Here is a 25,923-nt window from a genome sequence, read left to right as displayed (position 1 = left end):
AGTATCAGTGTGTTGCTATGCAGATTACTGGGATGCCATGAATTCAACATTATTAGATTCCTATGCTGAAGCTGACTAACAGGAAAATTTGGCTTATTGGGCAGCACAACATGCACATTTGCTATCCAAAGGAAAAATACATGAATATTACAGAGGGGATACATGATTATTGAAGGGGATATGTTTTTCCTTCAGTCTGCCACACATCTATTTACCAAAAACCTGTCACAAGCTTCAGTTTTGGCTGTGATGTGCTGCCTGTGCCACAGGAGCCACCAGTCAGTAACTGAGCATCGTGAGATGTGTCCTGCCACAAAACAACATAGCCCCTGACCTCACTTGTCCGAGTCACTTCCAGTCACTTGTGTTCTCCTGCCCACAACATCCATAAAGGTTATTAAAAATGGATTTGATTTAAACTGATTACTCTGAAATGGGATGTGTCCCTAGGTATGTTAAAATAAAGTAATGAAAAAAGACATAAACATGAACTTGAAAGTTCACTTTAAAGTTCACCCCTTTCAGAAGTGTAACGTAATACATGTTTTGACATGTTTTCAGAAAGCATTTCAGGGAATTGCATTAAGGAATGCCATGATTTAATTTTACTAGCTAATGCAAAGCAATGTATCACCTGCACTAAAAAACCCATTTTCTCATCCTGTCCTCAGTGTGCAGGAGCACAGCACTGTGTTCTAGCTCAGCACGTAATTCAAGTCAGCCTCATTTTGCTGTGCCTGCTGCTCTCCCAAGCACACAAACCTCTCGCTTCGATCTCCCGGATGCAGGAATCCACCACCATGGGCCTCTGGGTGTTGTGGGCCTTCACCAGCGTGGTGAGATCACAGCAGTAGACTCGCTTTATCCTCTTCAGGTCTGGCTGGCAGTCGTTGGGCACGTACTTGGAGCACTGCTTGTGTACATTCAACCCGCAGTCTGCAAGCAGAGTTAGCCACGTTAACTCATTAATTTATTAATACTAATGTTGACAGGTCTTGCCTAAGAATTTATTTCCCTGCTCCACATAAAGTAAGGGGCACAGTTTCCCCACCAGTCAGGAAAGATAGAATAGTGTGGAGATGAGAAGGATGAGAATGAAAATGTGTAAAAATCTCCTGGTGGGACAAGTAAAGTCTAGCAGGGTTGTCAAAAAGCTTTAAAAACTCTGGATGTCCCTTACACTCCTCTGAACTGATCCAGACTGCTGGTGCAGTCTGGATCAGTTCATTACCGGACACACAGCTCAAGGTGTTGCATTTAAACACGTGATACTTAACTGGTGGGTATTTTGGATTAGCTGTAATTAAAATTGGCACAGTCATGACTGTCTGTTGCTGGCTGTCCTGTGGCTTAGCACTGATCATGGTCAGAGAACCTTAGATTCACCTGAGCACTCCAGCTGGGACAGTGCTGTGAGCCAGCATGCCTCACTCCCCCTTCCACATTCCTGCAGTGTCACATTTTGGCTCACTCTGCCACATCAGCAGACTCCCCATCCCTGGCTCATCACTTCACTGGTGACTAAGTGTCCCCTGTGGCTTAGCCTGTAGGTCAGCTTAGGCACATAAAATGCTGTGAAAGGCGTGATGTAAAAAAGTGATTCATTTTACAAATAGTTCTTGGTGTCTTACTCCTGAGCCAAATACTGCCCTCGGTTGCACAGGTGGGTTTCTGTTAAACCACCACTGCTTCACCTCCACAAACTGAATTTTTCTAATAGATTCAAGTATTCAGCCAAATGAATTTATAAGCTTCAGTAAAGCAAACACCACCACCATGAGTTGCATTATCTTATATAACTCTGATTCCTTTTTTAATACCTTCCCAGTCATGCTCATCACTGATGACTCTTTGAGTTAATTTAACATTAAGCTATTAAAAATGTCAACAGGACTATTACTTGCAGCATGTTTCAATATTATACTCTATAAAATATTAATCAAGGAAAATCATAAGCACACCTTAACATTTAATGGAATTGGGTAGGTTTTTGTGTGTTTCTCCGTACAGTTATTACCGCATAATTCATTATTTGTGAAATCTAAACAAATGTGAGAAGCTGCAAATAGGATCCTGCCTGCATTGTGTTCAGTGCTGTTCTCCAGGCATGTGAAGTAAAATTTAAATGCATCTGTGGAGTTAAAGTTAAATGCTGGTAAATTTATGAGGGAGAGTATTATGTTTCCTACTAAATAAATATGCCTTTTCATAAGTTTAATATTTTATGTATGTGAACAAATACAGTGCTATGCATTAGGGAGGTCAGGTTTTGCACACTTGTGTTTAAGATCAAATAGCTTGAAAAGCAAACTGCTATTCCTCTTTTTTAATGTCCTTCTCATATTCTTTGTGTTACCACTATTCACCTACAGTCTCACCTGAGACTGCACTTATTAAAACTGTGCATTTGTGAAAGCTATTTTGATCCTTCAAACTGTGATCTAAATGAATTTTAGGTAACAACCACCTCCTCTGTCTATGAAAGGCAGATGTCAGGGTTGGATATGTTTGGTGCCAGTCTGAGATCAGGAATGCCCGGAGGGCAGGGCAGGAAGAGGTAAGACAAACAAGTTTGTGAATTGATTTCAGATCTGGAGAAAGAAGTTACGAAAATACATTTGTAATGTACCAAATACGAATTCACTTGCTGAATCCAAAAGCACATGATGTGATGATTATTGAATTTTTACATGATAATTGTTTTCCCCAAAAGAACAAACAAATTTAAAATAATTAAGGCACTATTAAAATGCCAATACAGGCACCAGAAAACAAATCCCTCTTGGAAAATCAGTGTCATATTTTTTTTTTAATCTTGAGGTGGGATACTTCAGGCTTCCAGCAATGCATGGTATTTTTATGGGAAACAGGTGGCAGTCTTTTTTGCAGACAAGGGCACTTCCCAGCAATTGGTAGCAAAAAGAGGAGTTTTGAAGTCTCGTTGCTGGCTGGCTTTGCCATTTCCAGTGCTTGCATCTTAAGACATAAAAACATCAGGGATAACTTAATCATAAAGAACAAGTTTGGATGTATACAGCAGGCACAGGCAGAGGCAGGATCAAGGTACTAGGAGAGGATGTAACTCAGCAACAAAGGGCTGATGGCTTCATTTCTGAACCAGCTAACAAGGCAAATGAAAATGCTTTAAGTTCTATGGGAGGATTTCCTGCTTTGTTCTTTAAAGAAATCCCAGCCTTCCACTCCTGCAGGGAGTGCAGGCTGGGGTGGGACAGATGTCTGAGCATTTCAAGAGAGTGACAGAAAAGGTTGGAGTGCTACCTGAACACCTCACTCCCTGAGCGATGAGACCCCACATGAAGTTGGCGCAGTACTCACACCAGTGCGGACCTCGAAACGTATGGACCTGTAACACAAGTGGGGGTGGGGGAAAGAAATGGGGTCACTGGGAGGCAGATGGTCTGACAGATGGAGCAACTGAAATGGATAAACAACAGAAGACTCAGTAGGAGTAAATCTTTAGCACATAGTGCCCACATCCTTCCAACCTCTAGATGAAATAAACCATGGGAACAGAAATTTGCTTTGATCTTGAAGTTTATCTTTCAATAGGCTTAACATAGCAGAGAACCAGGCTGTGGATGACACTGAAAACAAATAATTTTTGCCTGCCGTCATTCTAGCTATAGCAGAGGGGAGGAATCCAGGAGAAAAAGAAGTAAAACAAATAATCCAAAGAACTGTAGATAAAAGCACCCTACCCCAGTCTAGTAGGTTATTTGAACTCAGATAGGAAAAATATGTCAATAGAGTCTTTTTTCAGCAGATCAAACTTCATTTTCTACAGTCCACACACAAGTAAATAAAGAAGAATAAAATGATTTGTGTGCTGACAGAGCCCACATCTCCCCAGCCACGTTTTGCAGACCACTGCTGCTTCCGCCACTGCTTTTCCAAAGGCTACAGCAGAAGATCTTATTATTTAAGATGTGTATTCTGGTAAAGTAAGCATTTAATTTTCATTGAAATGAAGAGTAAATAGTGAGGTCTATGCCCCTGTGAATGGGCATGGTATGAGCTAGTTCTGGCCAGAGACTTAATTGAGCTTAACAAAACATAAATCATGCACACTCTGGCTGCTAATGCATCCTTTCCTTCCCTCTGCTCTTGTTTACCCCTTTGGGTGGATGGCTGAAAGGCCACTTCCACCCCTGGGATGGGAAAAGCTGCTCTTTGCTTTTCATAGAGTGAAAAAACAGTCATTGGCCCTTTTCAGATAAACTGTAAAGTTTTAGGCCAAGCATTTTGCATGCTAATGTTTTTGCCTCATTTGTCTGCAGGAGCACACCGACACAAGCCTGTACTCTTGAGTCCAGAAAGATGAAGTATTGTGATTTTAATACAGACTTCTCTTCCTGACTTTGAGATAAAAATGTGCCTGGCTGCAAATGGCTCCTGACCAACTATTCACAGTTAAATAACTGCATTAATAAACTTAAAGCAATACTAGTTCTTCCTCCCTTTTGACAGTGAAAGATCACAACTGGAATGTTTGACTTTTTGAGATGGTATTTTACCTCTCAGAAAAACACATATCTGTGAAACAAGGCTTTGCAATAAAGTTTGAGATAGACATATTAATAGATATAGCCCCGTACTTCTTTCCCATTTAATTTCATTTCATTTTGCAGAGTGGGTAGCGTGAATTTCAGACACGGCTTTTTGCGGGGGTAAATGGCTGCATGTAGCAGCTGATGACCTGGGTTTCAGTCACATGCACTATGTGACCTTCAGTGGAAACAAAACTACAGATAAAACTAATTATGCCTGCATCTTTATCATTTATAGACTGAAAGCCACATAATTAGTAGGTCTGCACCTGCACTTAATTGTGGGTGAAAATCATTTGCTGTGGGAAGATAACTAGCTGTGTCTTCTGCTTTGCAGCAGTTTAAAAAAGCTAACCTTGTGAGAAGGGGTTGTAAGAGCTCAGCCAGGACTTTTAAAAATGCACCATTTCACAAATAAAGTCCATTGCAGTTGCTAGGATATTTGGGGCCTACTTGTTCGTTTTACATAAAGCTTATTTCAACTGATCTGGCTGAGGCTTATTTTGAAAATGGCAGCTGATTATTCCTTGATCTTTCCTGCCATTAATTGGAAAGTCATCAATGCTGACTGAGGGCTCCAATTGAGAAGTGCTGACAGCGCATCCTTCCCTTGTTCCATTCAGCTTGGTAGCCCTCAAAGGTTGAGTTCTCTTTATTCATTCACTCCAATTTTTCACGGATCCGCATTTTAGCTCAAATGGCAAGCCTCCAGCTGAAATACTCTGTGAAAAGCTAGTCTGGGTGGTTTCTGGCCAAGTTGAAAAAGGGAAACTAACTGAAAAAAGAGAGAACTTCAAAAGTTTCTAAATGAAGGTGCAAAAATTCCCTTAAGATGAAGTTTTGAACTAAGTCTCTTATGGCTTGTCATTGATTTTAAAGAAATAATAGAGGCAGCCTGTTCTTAAGAACACAATATTTTTGAATAGTAAAATGGGAATTTTTCCTGCAAGATTGGCCTCATCTCTGTTTCAAACAGGGAGATGTAAACAGCAAGTCACAGTTTTTTGAGATGGAGTTTTAGTTTTTGCCCCATCCTTTGTAACCACATCACTACAAACAGACTGGGCATAGATATTTTGGAACTATGATCTGGAATTATTTATTGCTGGTTCCTATCCCGTCCTGAAGTCTCAGTAGACTTCTCTGTGCACACATAGACTTAAGCTGCCTGAGCTACAGTTGACACATAATTCAAACTTTTAAAAAGAATTTTCAGGGAACTATTTCTTAAAATAAGCCAACCCCCTGACATTTCAGACTTTACACTGTACTTATTCAGTCTTTCATCCTCCTCTAACGAAAATTCTCTTACATTCACTGTCTCTTCCCTGCTGGACAATCTCACACAACACTACCTTGCATGCCTCTTCTTGTTGCCTTCCTGTTCTCTTTGCCCTTCGCCCCCCTGGTGCCCTTGCTTTCAAATGGCAGCATTTCCCCTGCAGGTGCTACCTTATTCACTTCCAGTTTGTGTCTGAGTCATCTCCACAGAGGGGGAAACTCAGACCAGAGTTAAGGAATGCCAGTACAGAGGCAAACCAAAATAATACTGTGAGCAATACTGCAGAAATGAACAAAAACAATTGTCTTGAATTGAAATACCTTATTTTTTTTAATTGGTGTTATACAGTGTTGCTTCTGAGACAATTTTGGTTTTATGTGACTGGGTCTGAAGACTCTTCTATTTGCTTTCCAAGAAAATAAGATTTTTTCAGACTTTTGCCTGAATACAGACACATTTAGACTCTTTTGTGGACTCCTGCTGAACCTGAGCCATTTGAAGGGAAAAAAAGCTGACTCTGCTGTTATTTTTGTTTAAATGAATGCACATAATCTTTGTGATGTCTGTAAAAAATATTCCCCTCAAACCCTTTGTCTCTCAGAAGCAGTACTATCTGCAGTGCTTAACACAAGGGGAAATTTATCCCAGAGACCCCTCTCTCCTGGCAGATCTCCTGACTTGTCTGTAATCAGCTGCCTTCACTCTGCTAGCCCGCCTGCAAATGGGATCTGCCCATGCTATGGTGGCAAACAGGCACAGTATTGTGGAAAATGCACATTATTGATCCGTATTTGCTCACTTAAAGCAGTACAGAAGCCCTCTCATGAATTTCCAGCCTAGAACAAAAAGTGTGGAGCATCCTCAAACTCCATGCTGCTATCCTCAGGCACGAGGTTGACCTCACCACCAGCTAGGACCCCACTGAAGTTGGCAGGTAAAGCACATCCAAAAAAGGCTGCTGGATCCAAACAGGAACAAGACACAAGAGGACGTTGGGATCTACTTAGGCTGACACCCACAGAGCTAGAGAAATACCTCTGTGTTTTTCTAAACAGGCCTTCAGAGATTTATTCCCTTTCCTGAGTTATGGTATGTCTGCACTGGCTTAGGCAAAGCTGTCCCGCCAGACAGACGCCAGCTCCAAACCTAAATTCATGTGACTGCGTGGTGTGTTCAAGATGAACACAGCTTAACAAATCAGCCTGGACACTAAATCTTTTTTTATCCACTTGCATTGAGTGCCTTGAAATTTGGAAGAGAGGTTGAATGAGAAAGCATGGATGCTCAGAAGAGCATAAACCTGGTGCCTTCATACTCCAAATTTCAGTGTTGCTTTTTATTTTTTGTGTTAGCTTGGCAAGGATGGAGGGAGAGCCATCCTTGCTCTGAATTTGTGCCTTTCACTTATTTCTTGCTTTTGTTCCTTCCCTCTTGCAGTAAGATCTTTGTATAAGATGTACAAAAATCCCATCAGCTTCGCTAGCAATGTGCCCTTCATGTTTTAGATTCTTCATGGTTAAAAGACAAAAAGCTAAATAGTGCCTGTTTGTTCATGAAGAATTGCCTATGACAAGATATGAGGGACACTGTGACACATAACCTTTATCCCTAGAAACTGAGATGAATGATATAATGCACATCAATATTCACCTAAAAATGGGGAAGACAACTTTTTTGAATGTCTTCAAAATAGCATTGTCCTTCAGATAAACCCCATATCATCATAGCCTGAATGCTGTCAAAAGCCATCAAGCATCTTTCGCCAAGACCCATAAAGCCATTCTTTCTTTTTTAAATGATTGCTTAACCCTTTTATGTAATGGAAATGGAATATATTAAAGATATTAGCCTTGAGCCATGTTTTAAATTTAAATGTTCTGCTCTGAGTATACTATCCATATTTTTTGTTCAACAACTGGACATGTTCTAATATATTCCTTTGGAAAAGTAACTGTATTTTCATAGTGAACATATTTGTCCATTAAGCAAATGTAACACTTTTGATTGACCTTTCTGGACAATTATTTTTAAAATGTTAGTTCCCCAGGGTCTGTTATTGCCTTTACTAGGATAGAACAATTATTTTCTGCTGTCAAGTCTTTGAATACATATCTATTTTAATCATGTGGCTTTCCAGTTAAACTATGAGTCTTTTGAAACAGAAAGGAACAGAAACTGTACAACAGCTAGATTGTGCAAGCACAAAGTTAACTGGGCACAGGTCCAATTATAAATCAAAGCCAAAACAGGGGAAATTTTGAAGAGGAAAGAATGCATGGGTCAGAGTGGAAAGAAGTCTCAGTCATGAGAAAGTATTTTCTAGTTAAACTAAAATAGTTTTGATATTAAAATGATAATGAGGACAAAACCCAAAAAGAATGAAACTTAGCTTAATCAAGCAAGAAACCACAGACTGTTTCCCCTATTTTCTTCTGTGCTGATCAGAGAGATAAATATCGACTTTCCTGTAGACTGGGTCAAGGAAGGGGAATGAGAAAAGGGATGCCATTATTTGCTTTGTTCACTAATATTAAATTATTGATTTGCCAATGACAGCAGAAGCACTGCAGAGGTTAGCAATGTCTGCACAGCAGAGTATGTAGAAAAATAAGAAGTGAAACTTTTTTGCTAAGTGAAATGATTTTGATCACTGCTTCTCCTTTTTTGACAGGCCCTAGATGAGTATCTGAAAATTCTTGTTCTGCTAATGAGTTGAGCTATACTGACAGTGACCGAGATCAGCATCCTCAAGGAGCATTAGCTAAACTGATGTTTCAAAGCTGATATATGTTCCTTTCTTGTCTTGTCTTCTTGCCCTTATTCTTGATGCTCATCCCAATAAGCATCAAAATACAATTTGACAGCACTAGCTGCGGTAACTGGCTGGCATGCTCTGAAACCAGCACAGTCCTTTTGGCAAAACATTTTAATACAAGCTGCCTGGAAGGTCCTTTTCCAAAGCTGAGTCACTTCCCTGCTGCAGTCTGCCAGAGACAGCACTTGGGAAAAGAATCCCTAAGAATCTGATTTTGTACGTATAGACAGCAGCAAGATGATCCATTTAAACATCCCTGTGTTTGCCCAGTGATTTGTCTCAGTTTGACAAGCAAACACAAGCTCAGATCTATAGCTCAGTGGGACTCTGAGAACATTTCCTTAGCATATGGTGGGGGAACAAAAGCTGGGACACAGTACTGACCACTGTGCTTTGATTTATTGTTAGGAGCACCCCAGCTCTCTCAACTTCTGAAATCAGAAATGGTGCAAAATGTTTGCTGTAAAAATCCTACTGGCTTCTGATAATAGCTGGATTTTGAAAAGGGACCTTTTTCTTATTTAAAAGTAGATACACTTAAGATGAAGGCAATAAATATGAAGTACTTTGTTTCTGAATAAAAAAGAAAACTGAATCTGTGAAAAAGAGTTAAATTGCCGGTCAAGTAGTACAGTTAGCAGGAAAACCATTATTTGGATTAAGAGCCTATGTAACAGCATACTAAGAAATCAGTTAATGGAACTTAAAGTAGAAAGAAAAATTAATTTTTTAACACTTTTCTTAGAGCTAGTATAAATAGGTGCATACAAACCTCATCACAGCAAAAAATAAAATTTGAGGCATCTCAACAGGACTTTTAACCTGAAAATATTAGCAAGCTGGGCTTACCTTAAAATTGTGTGCTTTTTCATAGTTGAAGTGGTTGTCGTTCTGAGTTAAGGCTGCTCTTCTGACCAGGGAGGTGATCTGTGAATAGGCAAAGAGTTTCAGAGGTTGCCACAAAAGTGCCCCCTTGACTCCCACCTTCACCCCCAGGGCCACAGCCAGGAGCTCTTGGCGCTTCCTTCCTCGCTTGGACTTGTGAACAACAGCACAGTTTTTGTCATTTTCCAGCCACAGGTCCTCTGAGAACATAGCGCTGGGATCCCAAATCTTTTCCCTGTCTTCCTCGGCGCCGGGGAGCCTGACTGTAGTCAGCACGGTACAGTTTGTCCAACTGCTTCTGATGTTAGACAGCAGATTTGAAGCAGCTGCAGCCCATTCTGCTGAGACCTCTGGCATGTGACTTGAATGGGCCGTCTTGTGGGACGGAAGGAGCTTCTGCATCTGAATAAGTAACGGCCTGTGCCGTGCAGTTTCTTGAGGCAGATGTGAGCCTCGAACAATAGCTCGAATTCATGCACTGAGCAGCCTCCCCCAGCGTGCTCCCCCAGAGGGGGTCTCCAGATAGGTGATGCTGAAATACCGGCTGGGCGGCACACAGCTTTACAGCTGCACTCCCAAAGGCATTTCCAGGGACAGATCTTTTCAACTCTGCAGCGTGGTAAAAAATGAACAAACAAACAAAAAGCCCCTGGAAAGCCCACACTACCGAATCCGATGCTGCCTCCAATTACACACAGACTCAGAGACTTATCAGCCAGCAGTCTGCATACTAGCAGATTAAGCCCTTAAAACCATGATGATTGTTTAATCTTACAGGGCAAAAAATCTTTCTGTTGTTTTTTTTTTTTTTTTTTTTTTCCCTTTTCCTATCCTGTACAAGGAAAAAAATACAGCAGCACTCCAAGCATTAATACATTAATAGCACTTTTATGCCATGGTTTAAACTAAGCATTTTGTCAGTGTGCACTTGGTAGCACTGAGGTAGCTCACTGCCAGGGAAAGCTGAAAGCCCAGCTGGGACTATGAGGGCTTGGAAGCCTTGGAGCCCCGTGCAGCAGAGAAGTTCACATGGATGAGGAGCAGGGGAGTTCACATGGATGCAGGAGGCCCATATGCACAGCTCTGTTTGCAGAACAGGGTCTTCATGGTGGCAAGAGTGGCTGTCCTTTGCTCTGGTTACCTGTATCTATAGATTGTGAGGGGAACTGTTTTCTAGTTAAAGCCCAGGGAAAGGAGGCCTGGGGACCCTGATCAGTAACAGCTTTCAGTGTTACTTTGGACATGTCATCGACTTTTTTACAGGCAGGCAGTTCTGTGTCCCAGGACGTGGATGTCTGATACTGAGCATTTGCTGAGAAGCACATTCAGTGCCCCCTCCCCACTGGCTCCTTCTCTCCAGCTCCCCATTTCTACTCCTTTACTAAGTATTCCAATTCCTCATCCATAAGAGGAGAATAGGAGTTACCTGCTTGGCAGAGCACTGTGAGATTTAAGTCTAGAGGTGTGCCTGATGCTCCAAGTGCTGGGATAGGGCAGAGTGGGGAGTTGCCAGTGCTACTGGGAAAACTGCCTATTTGAACTGGAGACACTAAAGACCACATCAGCCTTTTACAGTCTGCCCCACTTCAACTAACCCAGAAAATACATGAAATTGAAGTATTTAATTCACTTATATTAACTTGTAAAGTTGACCTTGCATCTATTTTTTTCAGTCTGCTTTTACCTCAGGCTGAAAAGTCAGAAGGTTCATCTAATTCACTTACTAACCCCTCCACCACACAGACTGCCTGTGCTTAGTAAAAGTGATGCTCTGCTGATTTGAAAGCCCATGGGGACAGATGGCTGTCCCTCAGTAACATCAGGCTGTGCAATTTCAGAGAGTACCCTACTTAGGGTTTTCAAGAAGTTGTGCAACCTGCAAAATCAGCTTCTCACTCATAAAACCATGCTCTTATTTCTATATATGGCTCATTTAATTCCTTTCTTTTTCAGGTAACTCACAACAGCACTTTTTACACACTTCTGTACTTCAAAGCTTCTGTTCCCCAGAAGGGAGGACTTCCACACAAACCCTCTGCTCCTGAGCAGTTGCTGCCCATTCAGCCTTTCCCTGGGGCTTGGCACTGTTATCTGACCACTGGTGACAACTGGCTGTGGATGCATGCATGAACATTGCTCTGCCTGCAGGAAATCCCTGCTGCTCTTCCACATGTCCTCTTGTAGTGAGTCCCAGTTTCTGCTAGCTCGGGACCTTTATCCGCTTTCCAGCAGATGAGGCTGACCAAAGCTGCCCAGTTTTTTCTCCATGTGTTTCAAGAGGTAGAAAGTACTGCTTTTTGCCAGCATCAGTTTGGGCCATCACAGAGGAAACCTTGGAGTTGCTCAAAGTTCTTACCACATTCCAGTTTCTTTCCTCAATGCCATTTAAAATGTATTTATACTTATCAGAAAGAAAGCCTCCAAACTAGCTCTGGGTTGTCAGACACCTCTGAAGCTACAGCATCTAAATCCCCCACATGTACATAAGCTACTTTTTCTCTAACTTCCAGCATAACACATCCAAAGTCAGGGAGAGGTCGGTTTCCTAATAATGCTCTAATATTTGCATTTATGTCACTAGACTGATAAAAATCCCATTATATAACCAATATTTTTTACATAACATGGCAGATTTGATACTCAAGTGACTGGCTTATGATGATACATCTTGGAATTTCAATTTATTAAACTATTTTTGGAATATCAGAGTGTCATCCTGGGATCAGACATACAGACATATTTAATGGAAACTCTGAGTGTTCGCACAGAAGCATTAAACTTAATAGACTTGAGGGAGGAAAACTCAGCCAAACCGGTTCATATGACTAAGGCAGAGCAGTATTTACTGTTTATCATAAATGAAATTTTATTTATCCCCTGGGAATCTGCCTTGCTTGGGCCCTGTTTAGACAGTTGTTCAGGGGGATTCGTTGCAGACACAGGATGTGCACAGAAGGCCAGCAGTGACTGCATCCTCTTAGGGAGCTTAATCAAAGCCCCGACAGGTTTGGTATCTAAGTGGTGCTGCAAACCTCAGACAAGCTGGACCACACATACAACCACTTCCTTCTCTAAATACAATGCAAACTTCAGCAATGACGAATTCTCAGCTGCAATCAGTTCCTGCTACCACAGGCTCAACCCAGCGCTCTTCTTTTATCTTTCTTTTTCCTAATACGAAATTGGCTGCACATGGTGTCAACTCATTCAAACTGCATATCTTGATCAACTTAGTGAGTTAGCCTGCAGCTAAAGAGAAAAAGGCCACTGGCTAAGAATATTACTGCTGGTTGTCACTGAATGTGAAGCCATTGAAGGCTGGCAGACAAATATGGGTTATCTGTGTTTTCAGACCACAGAATTTCTGCCTAACGTACAGTTTTAGTTTGCTTGTCTCTTTGTAAAACAGATGTGCTGTATAGGAAATTGGGCATCTAGAGACAAATAAATGTCACTGAACCAGAATAAGAAAGTTAAGGGGCGGAGCAGGGGCGAAGAGGGCGACAACTCAGCTGTTGCACCATTTCCAGCACACCTCCTCAGCATGAGCTGAACCACACCATTGTCTCTCCCCCCAAATACTGGCATCTTGTTTGCTAACAAAGGCCTCGGGCACAGGAAAGAACAAATTGAAGTATGAAAAGCTTTTGGTTGTGTACATGTGGTATGATTTCTCTTGCAGTAGTGTGGGCAGCGCAGAGGACTTGCTGGAAGCAAGAGGTGGGGGAACTCTGCCTGCTGCTTGTCTGTGCCAGCTCCAACGTGGTGGGAAGAGACACTGTGGGAGGAGTGGCTCCTCTCCCTGAGCTGCCACCATGCCTGACTGTGGCTGCCAGGGAGGGGAGATCAGGCAGCACATCCTTGGCTTCCTGCTCTGCCTGCAGAATGACACAGCTGGGGGGAAAAGGAAAAGCACGGGCATGTCTCTTTGGATGACACCACAAGTGAAACGGAGATTTCTCCATGATGAGGAGCTGTGACAAATCCGTGACTGAACTCTAACTAAATACACCTAACTCTGCACATAGATACAGTCATAGGTCAAAGAGAGGCCTGTTTCCTTGCAGGCATGGCACACTGGGTTATCTGCCAGACAGATTATGTTTGCTCAATCGCAAACACGTGGTGGAGATGACACACGGAGCAGAATCTTGCAGCTAATGGGTTTTTCCTAGTTTTCTCCCACGGAGCTCTTCCCACGATGCACTCAGCACACGTCAAAGAAACCTCTTAGCAAATCTCAAATCTCTTAGCAAGACACAGGGCACAGAGAGGAAATGGTGCTGGAGGCCAGTCAGCCGAAGGCCTTTGCCATACCACAATCCCACTGGTCCGTGCCTCCCACTGCCACGGCACTGTGAGCTGCCATTAAAAGGCTTCTGTGCTGCTGAAGCAGTGGGAGGAAACAAGCTCCAAGCAGAAAACATGCTGAACACAAAGCCAAGCACAGTGCCCGAAGAGTGGTGTTTGCCAACCTGGTCTCACAAACCCCGCTTTCCTAAGAAACCCTCTCTCCCGGGGGAAGGCTCCCAGTGCCAGTTAGGTGAGCAGAGGTTGCACAGGTGAACAGGGCCAGGAAGATCCACAACATGTGGCCAGGGGCTAGGGAAGAAATCAGATTGCACAGCTACTGGGCTGCTGCTGCTCTCTGGTTTGCCTCTTCCCCACCCCAACCCAAAAGTGTCTTGTTTCCAGCAGAAAAATTCCTTTCAAGGTGAATTGTCATTCAGTAAATGGAACACTGTTAATAAAAAAAAAAAAACAACCAAAAAATACCACTGGGTTTTTTTTTAAGGATTAACATTTATCTATAGTTTTGCTTTTTACTACTTGGAATTTCAACTTTCTTTTTTTTAAATAACCACCAATACCTCTAAAAATTATGACTTAGCAGTTGTCAACAACATGCATAATTGTTTAGACGGCAGACTTATCTACACTGGGCTCTTGTTCTGGAGAACCTGGTTGCACTTCCACCACCATCATTCACATCCATCTTTTGCAGATAATCCACAGCAAAAGAAACTGTTTATTTAAAACAGTTTATTATCTTGGAAGACTTCCAAAGTACATGCTCTGATGTTAAAAGTAATTAAAATTGTAATATTCATACATCTCCTAAATTGATGTAATTGATTATTTATTAGCATCTCAGCAACCAGCTGTCATTTATATGCACTTATTTCTGACCATGTATGTATTCAGTCCATTCCTCAACAGATAAAAATATAATTTACCTGCAGCAAATGGAAACATAATCTCCCTTAAACACTAGATCTCCTTTCTAAATCCTCCTCAAGCAGATTTTTCTGTATGAATCATTTTCTGTATGATTATTTTTCTCAAAACAATGCAGTCAACCAAACAATACAACAGCCAAAGGTGAAATAGTGTATAATCAGGAAAGCACTAGTGTGACTATTATTAAAAATAATAGTTGCTGTAAGCCTCTTATGGTGTATTAATAGAATAAACTATTGTCTATTTTGGAACGACAACTGGAGATCAAATTAAGTGGTATGCAATTACATAGCCATCTTCAATTAAAAAATAGTGAGTGAATTAAAAGATTCTACGTTGTCAGGCAATTCTACCACTGAATGCATTAATTTGTGTATTTCCTATCCACCTTTGTATTCAATAAATCTGAAATAGTATTTTGATTTCTTATTTTTGCCAACTATAATAAATAGGCATTGCGTTACAAATGTAATGTCAGTATCATGGAAAAAATAGTGCAGAACTGAGGAAAGGACCTAGGCACAGTATGAACTACCACAGCAACTCTGTCAAATAACCCTGTAGAGATTAACATGGCAACAGCAGGTCTATCCTATTTATTGTCTCGACTTCCTTTCCTCCCACTCTCTCCTTTATCCTTCCCAATCCATCTCCATACTTGTCAAGGTTATTAATGACATTTTCCTGGCCAAGTTCATGATCCTCTCATCTGGGCTTAAGTTCTAACCCATTCATGACCAAAATGGTAGAGAGTGAAGAGGCATGAGGACTGAGTGGGGCAGATGGGAGCAGAACTGCACACCATGGCCACTGCTGCTGCTGTGCTGGAAGAGAAACACCAGCTCTTCAGAGAACACCAGCCCCTCACAGGGCTGCCAGGAGCTGCTTTATCTGCAAAGAGGGCTTGCTCAGGGAAACTGCACTGGATTGATTTCTGAATACCTCTTGTTCCCTCTGGGGATACGACACACATAGCTGACTGGATTTTCCTGCCTGCAGCATCTGTCAATGAGTACTGTTATCACACGTAGTATAGATCAATGTGTATCCATGATAACATCTGGCCTGCAGGCAAATGAAAATTCAAGCATGATATTTATCCTGATATTTGCAAAATATTGGCAATGATCCTGTTATTTTGTCAATGATGATGATATTTTTTTGACAACAGAACTAATACAGTATTTTTCTAACAAATAGACATTTAAGAAGAGGAAGGAAGGATGGATGGATGGATGGATGGATGGATGGATGGATGGATGGATGGATGGATGGATGGATGCATAGCAGGTGTCTAATCTAAAACAGTAACATGCCCTTGCTTTATAAACAGAGGAGAAAAACAGAAACTTCCAGACAGTGATTCATTGTCTTCTATGAGAGGTCAAGTCTAAAATGGATGAGCTTGAATTGCCTTCTTGCAGGTCCTGTACGGATCATACAGGAAAACTTGATGGCTCTCGTAGAAACAGAAGCCTTACTATAAGATATTCAAAATTAGGTAAAATCAATATCTCTCTGAACTATTTTCTGTCTCTATTCTTCTGTTAGCTATTCAATTTCAGAATAAATTAAGGAATAATTTATGTTATCAGCCTCAACCACGTCTATATGTAATTATAGATTAACGAGTGTACTTTGTTTTGGTTATCAATACTCCCCATACTTCAGACTGGCTAAGACTCAAGCTCTGGAAACATGGAATATTGAGCTTACTACATCATTCTGTTACACAGCTGCATGCAACTTTATAGGTTTATCTGGACTCATTGAATGAACTTTTTCAAGAATTGTAACTATAGAAGGAAGAGTCTATATTAATACAGATTTCTCACACTGACTATGTAGGTAGCCAATATTTTGACATCTCACCCACAGAGGAAATAGCCTAACAACAAAATGAGCTTAATATGACATATGACAATGGCCTCAGTGAGTTAAGAAGGAAGTGACTCATGGTGTCTACAATATATGGGACTGTTAGTCAAGAGACAGAGATTAAAAAAAATAAGCTAAACATTACAGTTTTTATCCAGATCCACTGGGGAGTGGATGCTGGCTCAGCACCATGTAAGCCATACCCCTGTACAACCTGCCCATATTTTTACATTTTCACTATGAAGCTCTTGCTTTCCAAAGAAACAGTACTTTGTTTAGGAGAACCAGCTTGCCATTGATTAAAACCATCATTGTCCTGCAAGGAGACTGCAGAGCTTGAACCAGAGCCAAGCCCACTGGGCTGCCACAAAGAAGTGGAGAAGTTAATTCTCTTACTTCCCTGTCTGGGGAGAGGCAGGGAGACAAGAACGTCTGTTCTGAGAAAGACGAGTCCTGTGAGTGCAGGGCAGTGCCCTTGAAAGGATGTGATAAGTGGAAAAGGAAAAGAAGGCAAAAGGTCTGGAGATGCCACTGCAATAGCAGACCCGCCCTTGGGGCTTCCAAGCTTGCTCATGTGGGGTTGTCCTTAACCACAGCTGCTTAATGGAGCTAGCTGGATGTCATGCTCAAACACAGGGCTAGACTGAGGACCATGTTTTGTGAGAGTGCATTAAGTCTGTGTAATATCAGCTTTTCAATAAGTCCCAGTGCTATACAGATACTCTGTTGTACAGTGGGCACAAGGCTTGGATGTTTGACCTTGTACCTCATTATGCTCCCAAATGTACACACGGCATCCTCCACAAACACCTACACCCTGACTTTTGGTATAATTCTCATTTCTCTGTCTCAAACACTACTACACCCTACAGCCACGGTGTTATCCCAAAGAAACACAATAACTGTCTATCTTCTCCATACACAGTGAAATCTAATACAATAAAAATAAACACATTACAGAAAACATAAGTCAGAAAGTTCTGTTTCTCATTTTGACTTCTGATACTATATGTTAGTGACAATAAAATTGTCCTGGAGCGCGATCAACTCAGTCTTTCAGCACATGCTCTGGACTGAAACTTATACAGTGCAGTCAGAGTGCCTGCTCATATAGAGAAGAAAAATCTGCCCCTCCTGGGATTATGATAAAATGTGGAGAAAAACAGGCTTCATGAATGTTTCCCAGAAACAGCAGTGGGACAGAAATGGTATTTATGTCTGGAGCCACTAACCGCTCAGCAGAGCCAGCAGATCTCTGGAGGAGCTGTAAAGCAATGCTGACGGGGCTGCCAGAATGTAAAGCATGCTGTGGCAGTCCCAGGAACCAACAGCAGTGCCTCAAGTTTTGCCCTAGCTTAAGACAGCTTGAAACAAGAGACTTTATTGTGGGTTAAATAGAGATTTATGCAGCCTGAAAGGGAACAAATAATTTGTGAACCAGTGATTCATGAACTGGTGATCACATTGTCTAAAAAACTGGCAATCTGTAAAATTCTTCCTGGACAGTAACAGTCCAGGAACAGATTCTCAATGGTGTGATGCTCTGTTCATTTAGCACTCACAGGGAGATGGGAATGATAAGCAATTTGCTGGGGGGGACAGTGCCAACATCAGCATCAAGTGGCAAACAGGATTTTTCTCCAGTTTTGGTGGCTTCTCTCTAAATCTTCAGACTCCAACTTAATTCACATGATTGAATTACATTGCTGCTCAGCAGTTATGGCACCTTCAGATAAACTACACAGTACAATGACCTAGTCATGTGTTTTCCATCATTAGTAATATCTCTGTCTCCTTTTACTGCAGCATCTTGTGACTTTTTCCCATTAAAAAAGCATAAACTCAGTAGACAATGTAAGGTGAAAGGACTTATTCATGCCATTTAGGAAACAAAGTAGGCAATTAGCAAATAAGAACACAACATGCTTTCAGGTTGAAAGAATACTTTTTAACAAGCCTGAACCAACAGCCCGTAACCAGATAAAAAAGGGAGAAATGCTAGTTTTATAAAAATGCTGCAGTTTATGACTGTGAACTTTCATTTCAGTATTCTTTATCAATTGCATTGCAAAAAAACCAAAGAGGGCAATAGGGAACCATTGTCCACATGCATAAGTGAAACTGTGGCTTGGAGAAGATCATTGTTCTTGGTGATGGCCCAGCCATGGCTGTCTGAGAGCTTGTCTGAGCTCACTTGTACCTCCATGAATGCCCCAGGACATGTGGCCCTGAGACAGGAGCATACAGTGTTTACAGCTTACCTGTTTGTGAAATATTCTGCTTCTGTCCCATCACTTTTAAGCAGTGTCATTAACCCTGGTAGTGAGAGACAGTGTCAAATCCCAGCTGTCATCCCAAAAGAAGTGGTAAGGCTGTATGGTCCCTGGTATATCTCTGGCTTCAAAATGTGTGTTTGCTTAAAAACAGGGAAGGAATTAATGCAGAAAAAAGTGATGTGGGGTTAAAGAAAAGACAGAAGGCTCTGAACTTAGCCAGGTTCACTTACCTATTTCATTACATGCCTGGACTTTACTCCAGGAATGTATTACATTCCTCCTTGTTATATAAGAAGGTTCCCTATAACTTACACTTATATCAGTTTCTGTTCTGAAATGGACCCAGCACAGAAGAGAAGAGTTGGGACAGGGACTGGCACCACATATGGCAAAGTAAAAAGGCACCTGCAGGAATGGGTAATTTCATGCTATGGGGCATGAACCCTCCTCCAGCTCCTTCCAGCTCACCTTGCAGAAAAAGCTGCTCTAATCATAACTAACTTCCTCTTCTCATAGATGAGGTTTTGAGCACCTTGGCCCTCGTTCAGCTTCCCTTTTCTCACAAAGCAGCAAGGGAGCTCCTGTGTGCCACAGAGTGCACATGAAAAGCACGGTTCACTGCACTTTTAGAAGAGCATGTTATAGGACATGCAAACCACTTGAAATCACACTCTTTGAAACTCACATAAAGTACCAGAATGTATCCAAGCTGTTTTATTTTCCCCTCATAATAATTGTTTTGTGTCCTGGTTTCTTTGCCTTCTGCTTGAAGCTGGCTTTGTTACTCCATTACTCCTAGGGTAAGCAGCGACACAGCTATCCTTGAAAACACATAGGCATTCCCATGGCCACTGGAGAAACACTCAGACGAAGGCTGACCCCACTTCTCTGCTAGTGAATGAACACACAAAGGCTGTATAATCCTAGTTTTATTTTTCTGTACAGGTGTCATTTGACCCTGATAGCCTTATAACCCCTTTGACCTGAAGCCACTGCCCTCTGGTATGAAGCAGAGGCTTTTGTTCCTGAAGGCACACCGTGCACAGCTGCTTCCATCATTGTCTGGAGAGGGACAGATGGCTGCTCTCAGCACAAAAAAGAGGCTTAAAAAAACCTGAGGGAATGACATCACTCTTCAGCCTGCAATTTAATTCATGGGACCTGTGGGGCTACCAGTGGCATGGCCTAACACTCCAGTTCACTCGGCCCACAGACAGGGAAAAAGTGCATTTTGCAGACTAAAAGACATTAAAAAAAATATACAGTTGCCAACACTCTGATACTTATATTCTTTAACAGTTTTTAGTTAATCTGAATGTATACTATCCTATCAGCAGCAGCACTTCTAAAGTACTCTGAAAGCAAGACTGACACTATACTCTACTTCTATCTATGGCTGTAGCTCAATTGCAGTAACTTGGTTTAAAGCTTATTTATTTTATTTCACTTGTGATGAGGAGTCCATAAAATGTAGCTGGGGAAACATAATACAGAGTAAATGATTTTCACCATTAGGTCCAGTCCTGCTATAACACTTTGTAGCTAAAAGATTTAATCTGTATCTCACAGACCCATTTGAGTCAATTGAACAGAAAAAAAAAAAAAAAACAACAAAAAAAGTGCAAAGCATTAGTTCTGGCAGTAGTGAGCTTTGTTGTTACTTTTCTGCCTTGAATTCAGCTCCAGATGTATGAAATCACTGAATTCTCATTTTTGTGATTATCAGACACCAAAGGTATTTATCTGAATTTATTTATTATCTTAAGCACATTACTTGGTTACTGTTTGGGAGATGGGAATTTGGCCTCACTCTGTGTGTGGTGCTCGGTGCCATCTGCACCAATGTTTTTCTCCAGAGGAAAGATTTTTGCTTTGCAACAGATGTCTCATTGAAGGCACTTGTCAAAGTGGCCACGTTAGCTGCTACCACCCTCTCTATGCTACTGGCAGGCACTAAAATGTGCAGGAATGCTGCCACGTGAAGGTGAAGCCATTCCACAATGAACGTAAAAAATAAAAAGCTACTTCTAGGTGGGTTTTTGGTCTTATTTTTTTGTTTTGTTTTGTTTTTCCCTGAAAGGAAAGAAAGCAAGCAATTTCTTCTCTCCTTGAGTATCTGGGAACATCAGAGATGCACTCCTCCATGCAGCCTGAGCTGGGGCTGGGACCCATCACCTGACAGTACCCTGGCACAGCTCCTGCTTCAGCCCCAGAATCAGGCTCAGGCCTGAGGAGGGTTTTGCTCCTAAGTGCTGACCAGCATCTGTGGGAGACATCACTGTGTGTTTGTGGTTCTGCCCAAAGAACCAGGCAGAGCCTTTTCTGGGTGTAACCACCCAGAGTAAGGTTCAGGTTATTCCCTTGGGCACAGCTGTGCAAACCAGCTCTGTCTGGGAGGCTCCAGGAGCAAAGCTGTGTCTTTCAGTACGTCTGCAGAGCAGTGGATAGAAGCACAGAAAATCATGATGCTGATGAGACAAGAGATGTAACAACTGCTATCCAAACACACTCTGAGTTTTACTGTCTCAGCAATGCTGATGGCAACACCAGCATAGAGCCTTGAACCAACAGCTTTCACTGTCATTAATTCAGAGTAGACAGAATTCTACTGTCTACACAGCTGTTACACAGTTTTCACTGTCATTAATTCAGAGCAGACAGAATTCAGCAAATCACAGAGGTAGACAAGAGGTGATGAGTAAGAAGAGTGATGATTCATTTGCTTCATAAAGTACTATCATGTTTTATTTGCTAATCTGAAGAGTAGAACATCTTATCAGCCAGCATGCTTGAACCCGGGGGTGAATTTTTAAGGGGAACAGTTTTTGTTGCAGAACATGTGACTCATCAGACCAGGAACTTGCACAGGGAAGTTCTGACCAAGAGCCAAATTATGTTTTTTTTAAAATGTGGAAACACTAGGGTTTAAAGTATTTTAAAAACCAGTTTTCTGTTTCCAGTTTGAAACGTTTTACTAAAAGCACTTAATAAAACATTAAAAGTAGTTGAACAGTTTCAGTCAATCAAACTTAAATATTTTTCTGCCTTTATCCTGCCTCCTCAGTGCTTAGTCATGAAAAGTTGAGTTTTACTTTCATCGCAAATCAGACAGAAGTAAAAACAAAAGAGTAGAAATTACCCATTACAATTCTCCACTACATGCTCTGATAAAATGCTAGTTTCAGAGGTGATCTTCTAATGATGACTGCTAAGCAAGTTGTATTCCCCTGTATAAGCTCAATACAGAGACACAAAGGCTTTACATTAATTTTCTTTTTGTTAAACAGTTGTTCCCCTGGGCTCTTTTAATCTGCGGTGACAGACTCAATATCGCTGAGAATGCCTTTTCTGCTATTAAAACAAAAGGCACATATCTAAACACTTTATAATTTCAAGCAGAAAAGAATCTCATTCTCCTAGCTGAAGAAAGCAGTAACAAAAGACTCATGTCCTAGAAGGCTGATGTGAATCATGGCCATCTTACGCTTTCATTTTTGCTCTCTGGGGATTTCCAATGGAAAAACAGACTTAACCCAGCCAGCAAGGTACAGGGACACACCACAGCCATGCCTCTGGGAAGGCTGAGGGATGAGAAGTGCTCCTGAAGGAATGCCTTGGAAAGGCTCTCAGCTGTTTGCAAAGTATGGCACTTCAGCCCCTGTGGAGGGGCCAGACACACTTAATATAGAAGCATTAACAAAGAATTTACTCAGCCAGGACCAGACAACGAAGCATTTTAAACCTGGAGCGCACAAAAACCAAACAAAAACTTGCCAGAGCACAAGAAAACTGAAATCAGGTTTCACTGCACTGAGACAAAACCATAGCTCCATGCATGTCCATTTGGGTTCAAGTTATTGCCTTCATTTATATTACATCAATTTCCAAAATATTATTTTATTTCCACATTAAAAATAACAGCTTATTGGTTCTACATTTGAAAAATAAGCTGAGCACTTTATTGTTCACTCAAAAAAAACTTAGTTAATTCATCTCTTAAATGCATTTTTACTTTATTTTTAAGCCATTTAATCTTTCAGAAATTTAACGAGGTGGTTTACTATTGCTGTAATACAGGGAGATTTCATCAAATGACCTGCTGTCTTCTATCAGCATCATTATGATTGCATGCTGCCCTTGTTTTACCTTAATATATAGCAATTTTTTGTTCCTTGCCAACATGGGTTCCTAGTAATGTCACAGACTGGCATGGATAGCAAACCAGTTGCTTCCATTTTCCATGTGCTCAATGTTTCATTTGCATCCCGGTTTCACAGCCATCAGTGCTGCATGGTACTTGAATGGCATCAAACCTGGATACTTTCCTGATGTGTAGAACAAGCTCTTCCCAGCTGGGTTTTTTTCTGCTTTCTTACTAATCTTCATTAATTCCAGCAGTGGCAAAATGTTGGGAAGAGAAAGGTTCAGTTTCAGGCAACAATTCACAAATCACCTCAAGCTTTATAGGTTTAAGCCTTTTAAGCCTTAACATGCTAAATTTGTTTGCAAACCAACAGGCAAAACGTGCCCCACAGCTCATGTGTACCCCTTGCTCTGCAATGCATGAGCCACTGCAGAGGCTCTTGCTCCAACTCTGGTTTCTGGCTTGGCTTTCAGGAACAAGCAGCTGTAGCAGCAATGGGGCAGGCTGTGGTGCCAATTAATGTTCCTTGAGGACACAGCTTCAATTACCAAGTAGTTGCAAGGTACACAAATGAGTGCCCTTACTAGATACCACTGCCTAGAAGTGCTGAAGAGGAGCAGATGGTGCAGCAATACCTCAGCTGCAGGCTCTAGTAACACGCCACAGACAAGCCTTGGGACTTGAAGGAGCTGTGACCCTCAAGAGACTTCCAGGTGGCTTCACCACATCACCCAGATTCAGCTACAAGTTTTCTAGAACTTGCCTGTGCCACTGACTTCCACATGGCAGCCTCCATCTGCAAGATGCAGATCAACCATTTGTGGGTGAGATAAAGCCCTGCACCTCTGGAGTGCCACAGCTGCCTGGCCTCTGTCAGGGTGGAAAAAAAGGAGGAGCACCTGTCCTAGGGAGGTCCCAGGACAAAGAACCAACAGTTGGAAATAAACAAGTGATTGCTCTCAGCTAACAAAAAAGGCCACTAAAAAGCAATTATAACTGTTTCCCCTGACAACTGTTTGCACTGACAGTGTGATCAGTGATGGGTTCACAGCAGTGTGAAAAACATACATATTTACTGATGAGGGGAAGAGTTAGGAACCATCCAAGTATCAGCTCTCTACACCCAACCAATAAGGACCAGGTACTGGGTTTTGGCAGGGTTGCAAAGGAAAGGGACAAGGATGGGGAAGCATCACCTCTTAAAACCATAGCAGTCAGTGCTAAGCACCAAATGAGATCAGAAGAACCTTGGCGATCAGTCAGGGATAAGAAGATTAGCTCTTGGTTTCACACAGACCAGTGTCACAGAAATTAAACCTTCAAGTGAAGAAGAACAGTGGCAATCCTGGCAGATTTTTCCATATCTGAAAAACATCATCTAAGCAATCAGAAAGTTGTCCTGAGCAGACAGAATAATGTCTAAAACATTCCTTCGAAACTACAGTGTCAAAGACAACTAACAACAGCAGCTCTTTTATTTTCTACTTTTGTACCATAAAATGTTCCACTTGGAAGGAGAAGAATTCAGTGAATGCTCAGTCAAGACTCTTCTGCAGTTCAGCACCAGCTCTAAACAGTCATCTCTGCCTTGTCATTTTGACAGACTTCTACTTTGTATATTTTTCACCTTCCGCTTCCTGCCCTTGTGTAATTGCCTTTCTCAGATTAGAAATGGGCCATCCATCCTACTGAACACATTTGGGCACCTATTTTCAATGCAGTTTTACACATGCTATACACAACATCAATATCCTCATGATTTCCTGTTCACATTCAGCTGAGATGACTCTGGACCCATAACCTCATGAAGCATTAAATGAGAAGAATACTTTCTGAACTAATTCAGCTTGTAAACTTCCATTTTTATTTGCTAAGATGTCTGGAATCACCACTACACATTAAGCCATTGCCTAGAGAAATTTATTTTTTTTAGAAGAAAAAGAAAATAGAAAGGCCATCTACAGTTACTTTTATGATAATTCATGCAGTAAATTGAGTGATTAGACTCTCTGCATTTACTGAAGTACTTAGCTGTATGCTTTAACAATACTGCAGTTTACAGAGATTTATACTCACAGAAACCCTTTAGGACAGGATCCCAGAGTAAGAATTCTCCTTTGTTTGTAAATCTGTACAGTCTCACTATTTATTGTTAACAAGAAGTGTCATCATATTTACCATCAGCAAATCTTCTAAAGTCTGCAAATTATCAAGTAGCTGCACAGCTAATTTATAAAACTCATTACTATTTTAAAATGTCACCACATGTTAAAACATCCTACAATGGAGAGCATTGACTCTGACACCAAATTTCCCTCAGTTCATCCTTGGGTAAGACTCCAATTGACTGGACAGACTCGTTACTTTTCAGAAGGGTTTATTATTTGCATTGCAACAGTGCACAGAAGCTCGAGCCTTTGAGCAGGTCAAGGCAACAGCGAGGGGTACAAACACAGAGACATTCCCTGCCCTGCAGAGCTTACACTCTAGAGAGCTGCCCCACCTTCAGAACAAACACTTTTCTTTTTCACACAAGAAAAAAAAACAAAACCATGAAATGAAACATAACCACAAGAGACTTAAGGCTGTAAAGAAGAATTTTCAAATATCAGATCAAGGACTCAATAGTAAATTACTAGAGTACTTTAAAAGTGCACTATATGTCATACCCCACGTAATAAAATTCTTGTCTCTGCTTAAGTGCTGAATTCCTGACTAAAATACAAATGAAGAAGAGGACAGAAGTAGAAATCCCATTTTAATTCAAAGGTTGTTCTCCTTGCTGTCCCTGTTGTGCCCAGAATAACCAGATCCTTTATTTCTTCAGGGAATAA

At 41.4% G+C, this 25,923-nt stretch overlaps 1 protein-coding gene across 1 annotated transcript in view; it reads right to left on the bottom strand.

The window, feature by feature from the left end:
• CHN2 (chimerin 2) overlaps positions 1-25,923 on the bottom strand; it is a 158,655-nt gene that overhangs the window by 13,866 nt on the left and 118,866 nt on the right. The window contains exons 7-9 of the mRNA XM_036406589.1: positions 9,515-9,592; positions 3,280-3,364; positions 763-936 (exon numbers count right to left, since the gene is read on the bottom strand). Of these exons, the coding sequence (XP_036262482.1) occupies positions 763-936; positions 3,280-3,364; positions 9,515-9,592 (337 nt within the window). The remainder of the gene's footprint in view (positions 1-762; positions 937-3,279; positions 3,365-9,514; positions 9,593-25,923) is intronic.

This window comes from Molothrus ater, chromosome 1 (genome assembly GCF_012460135.2).
Source record: "Molothrus ater isolate BHLD 08-10-18 breed brown headed cowbird chromosome 1, BPBGC_Mater_1.1, whole genome shotgun sequence".
Taxonomy (NCBI): Eukaryota; Metazoa; Chordata; class Aves; order Passeriformes; family Icteridae; genus Molothrus; species Molothrus ater.
This window is presented reverse-complemented; position numbering and strand designations above follow the sequence as displayed.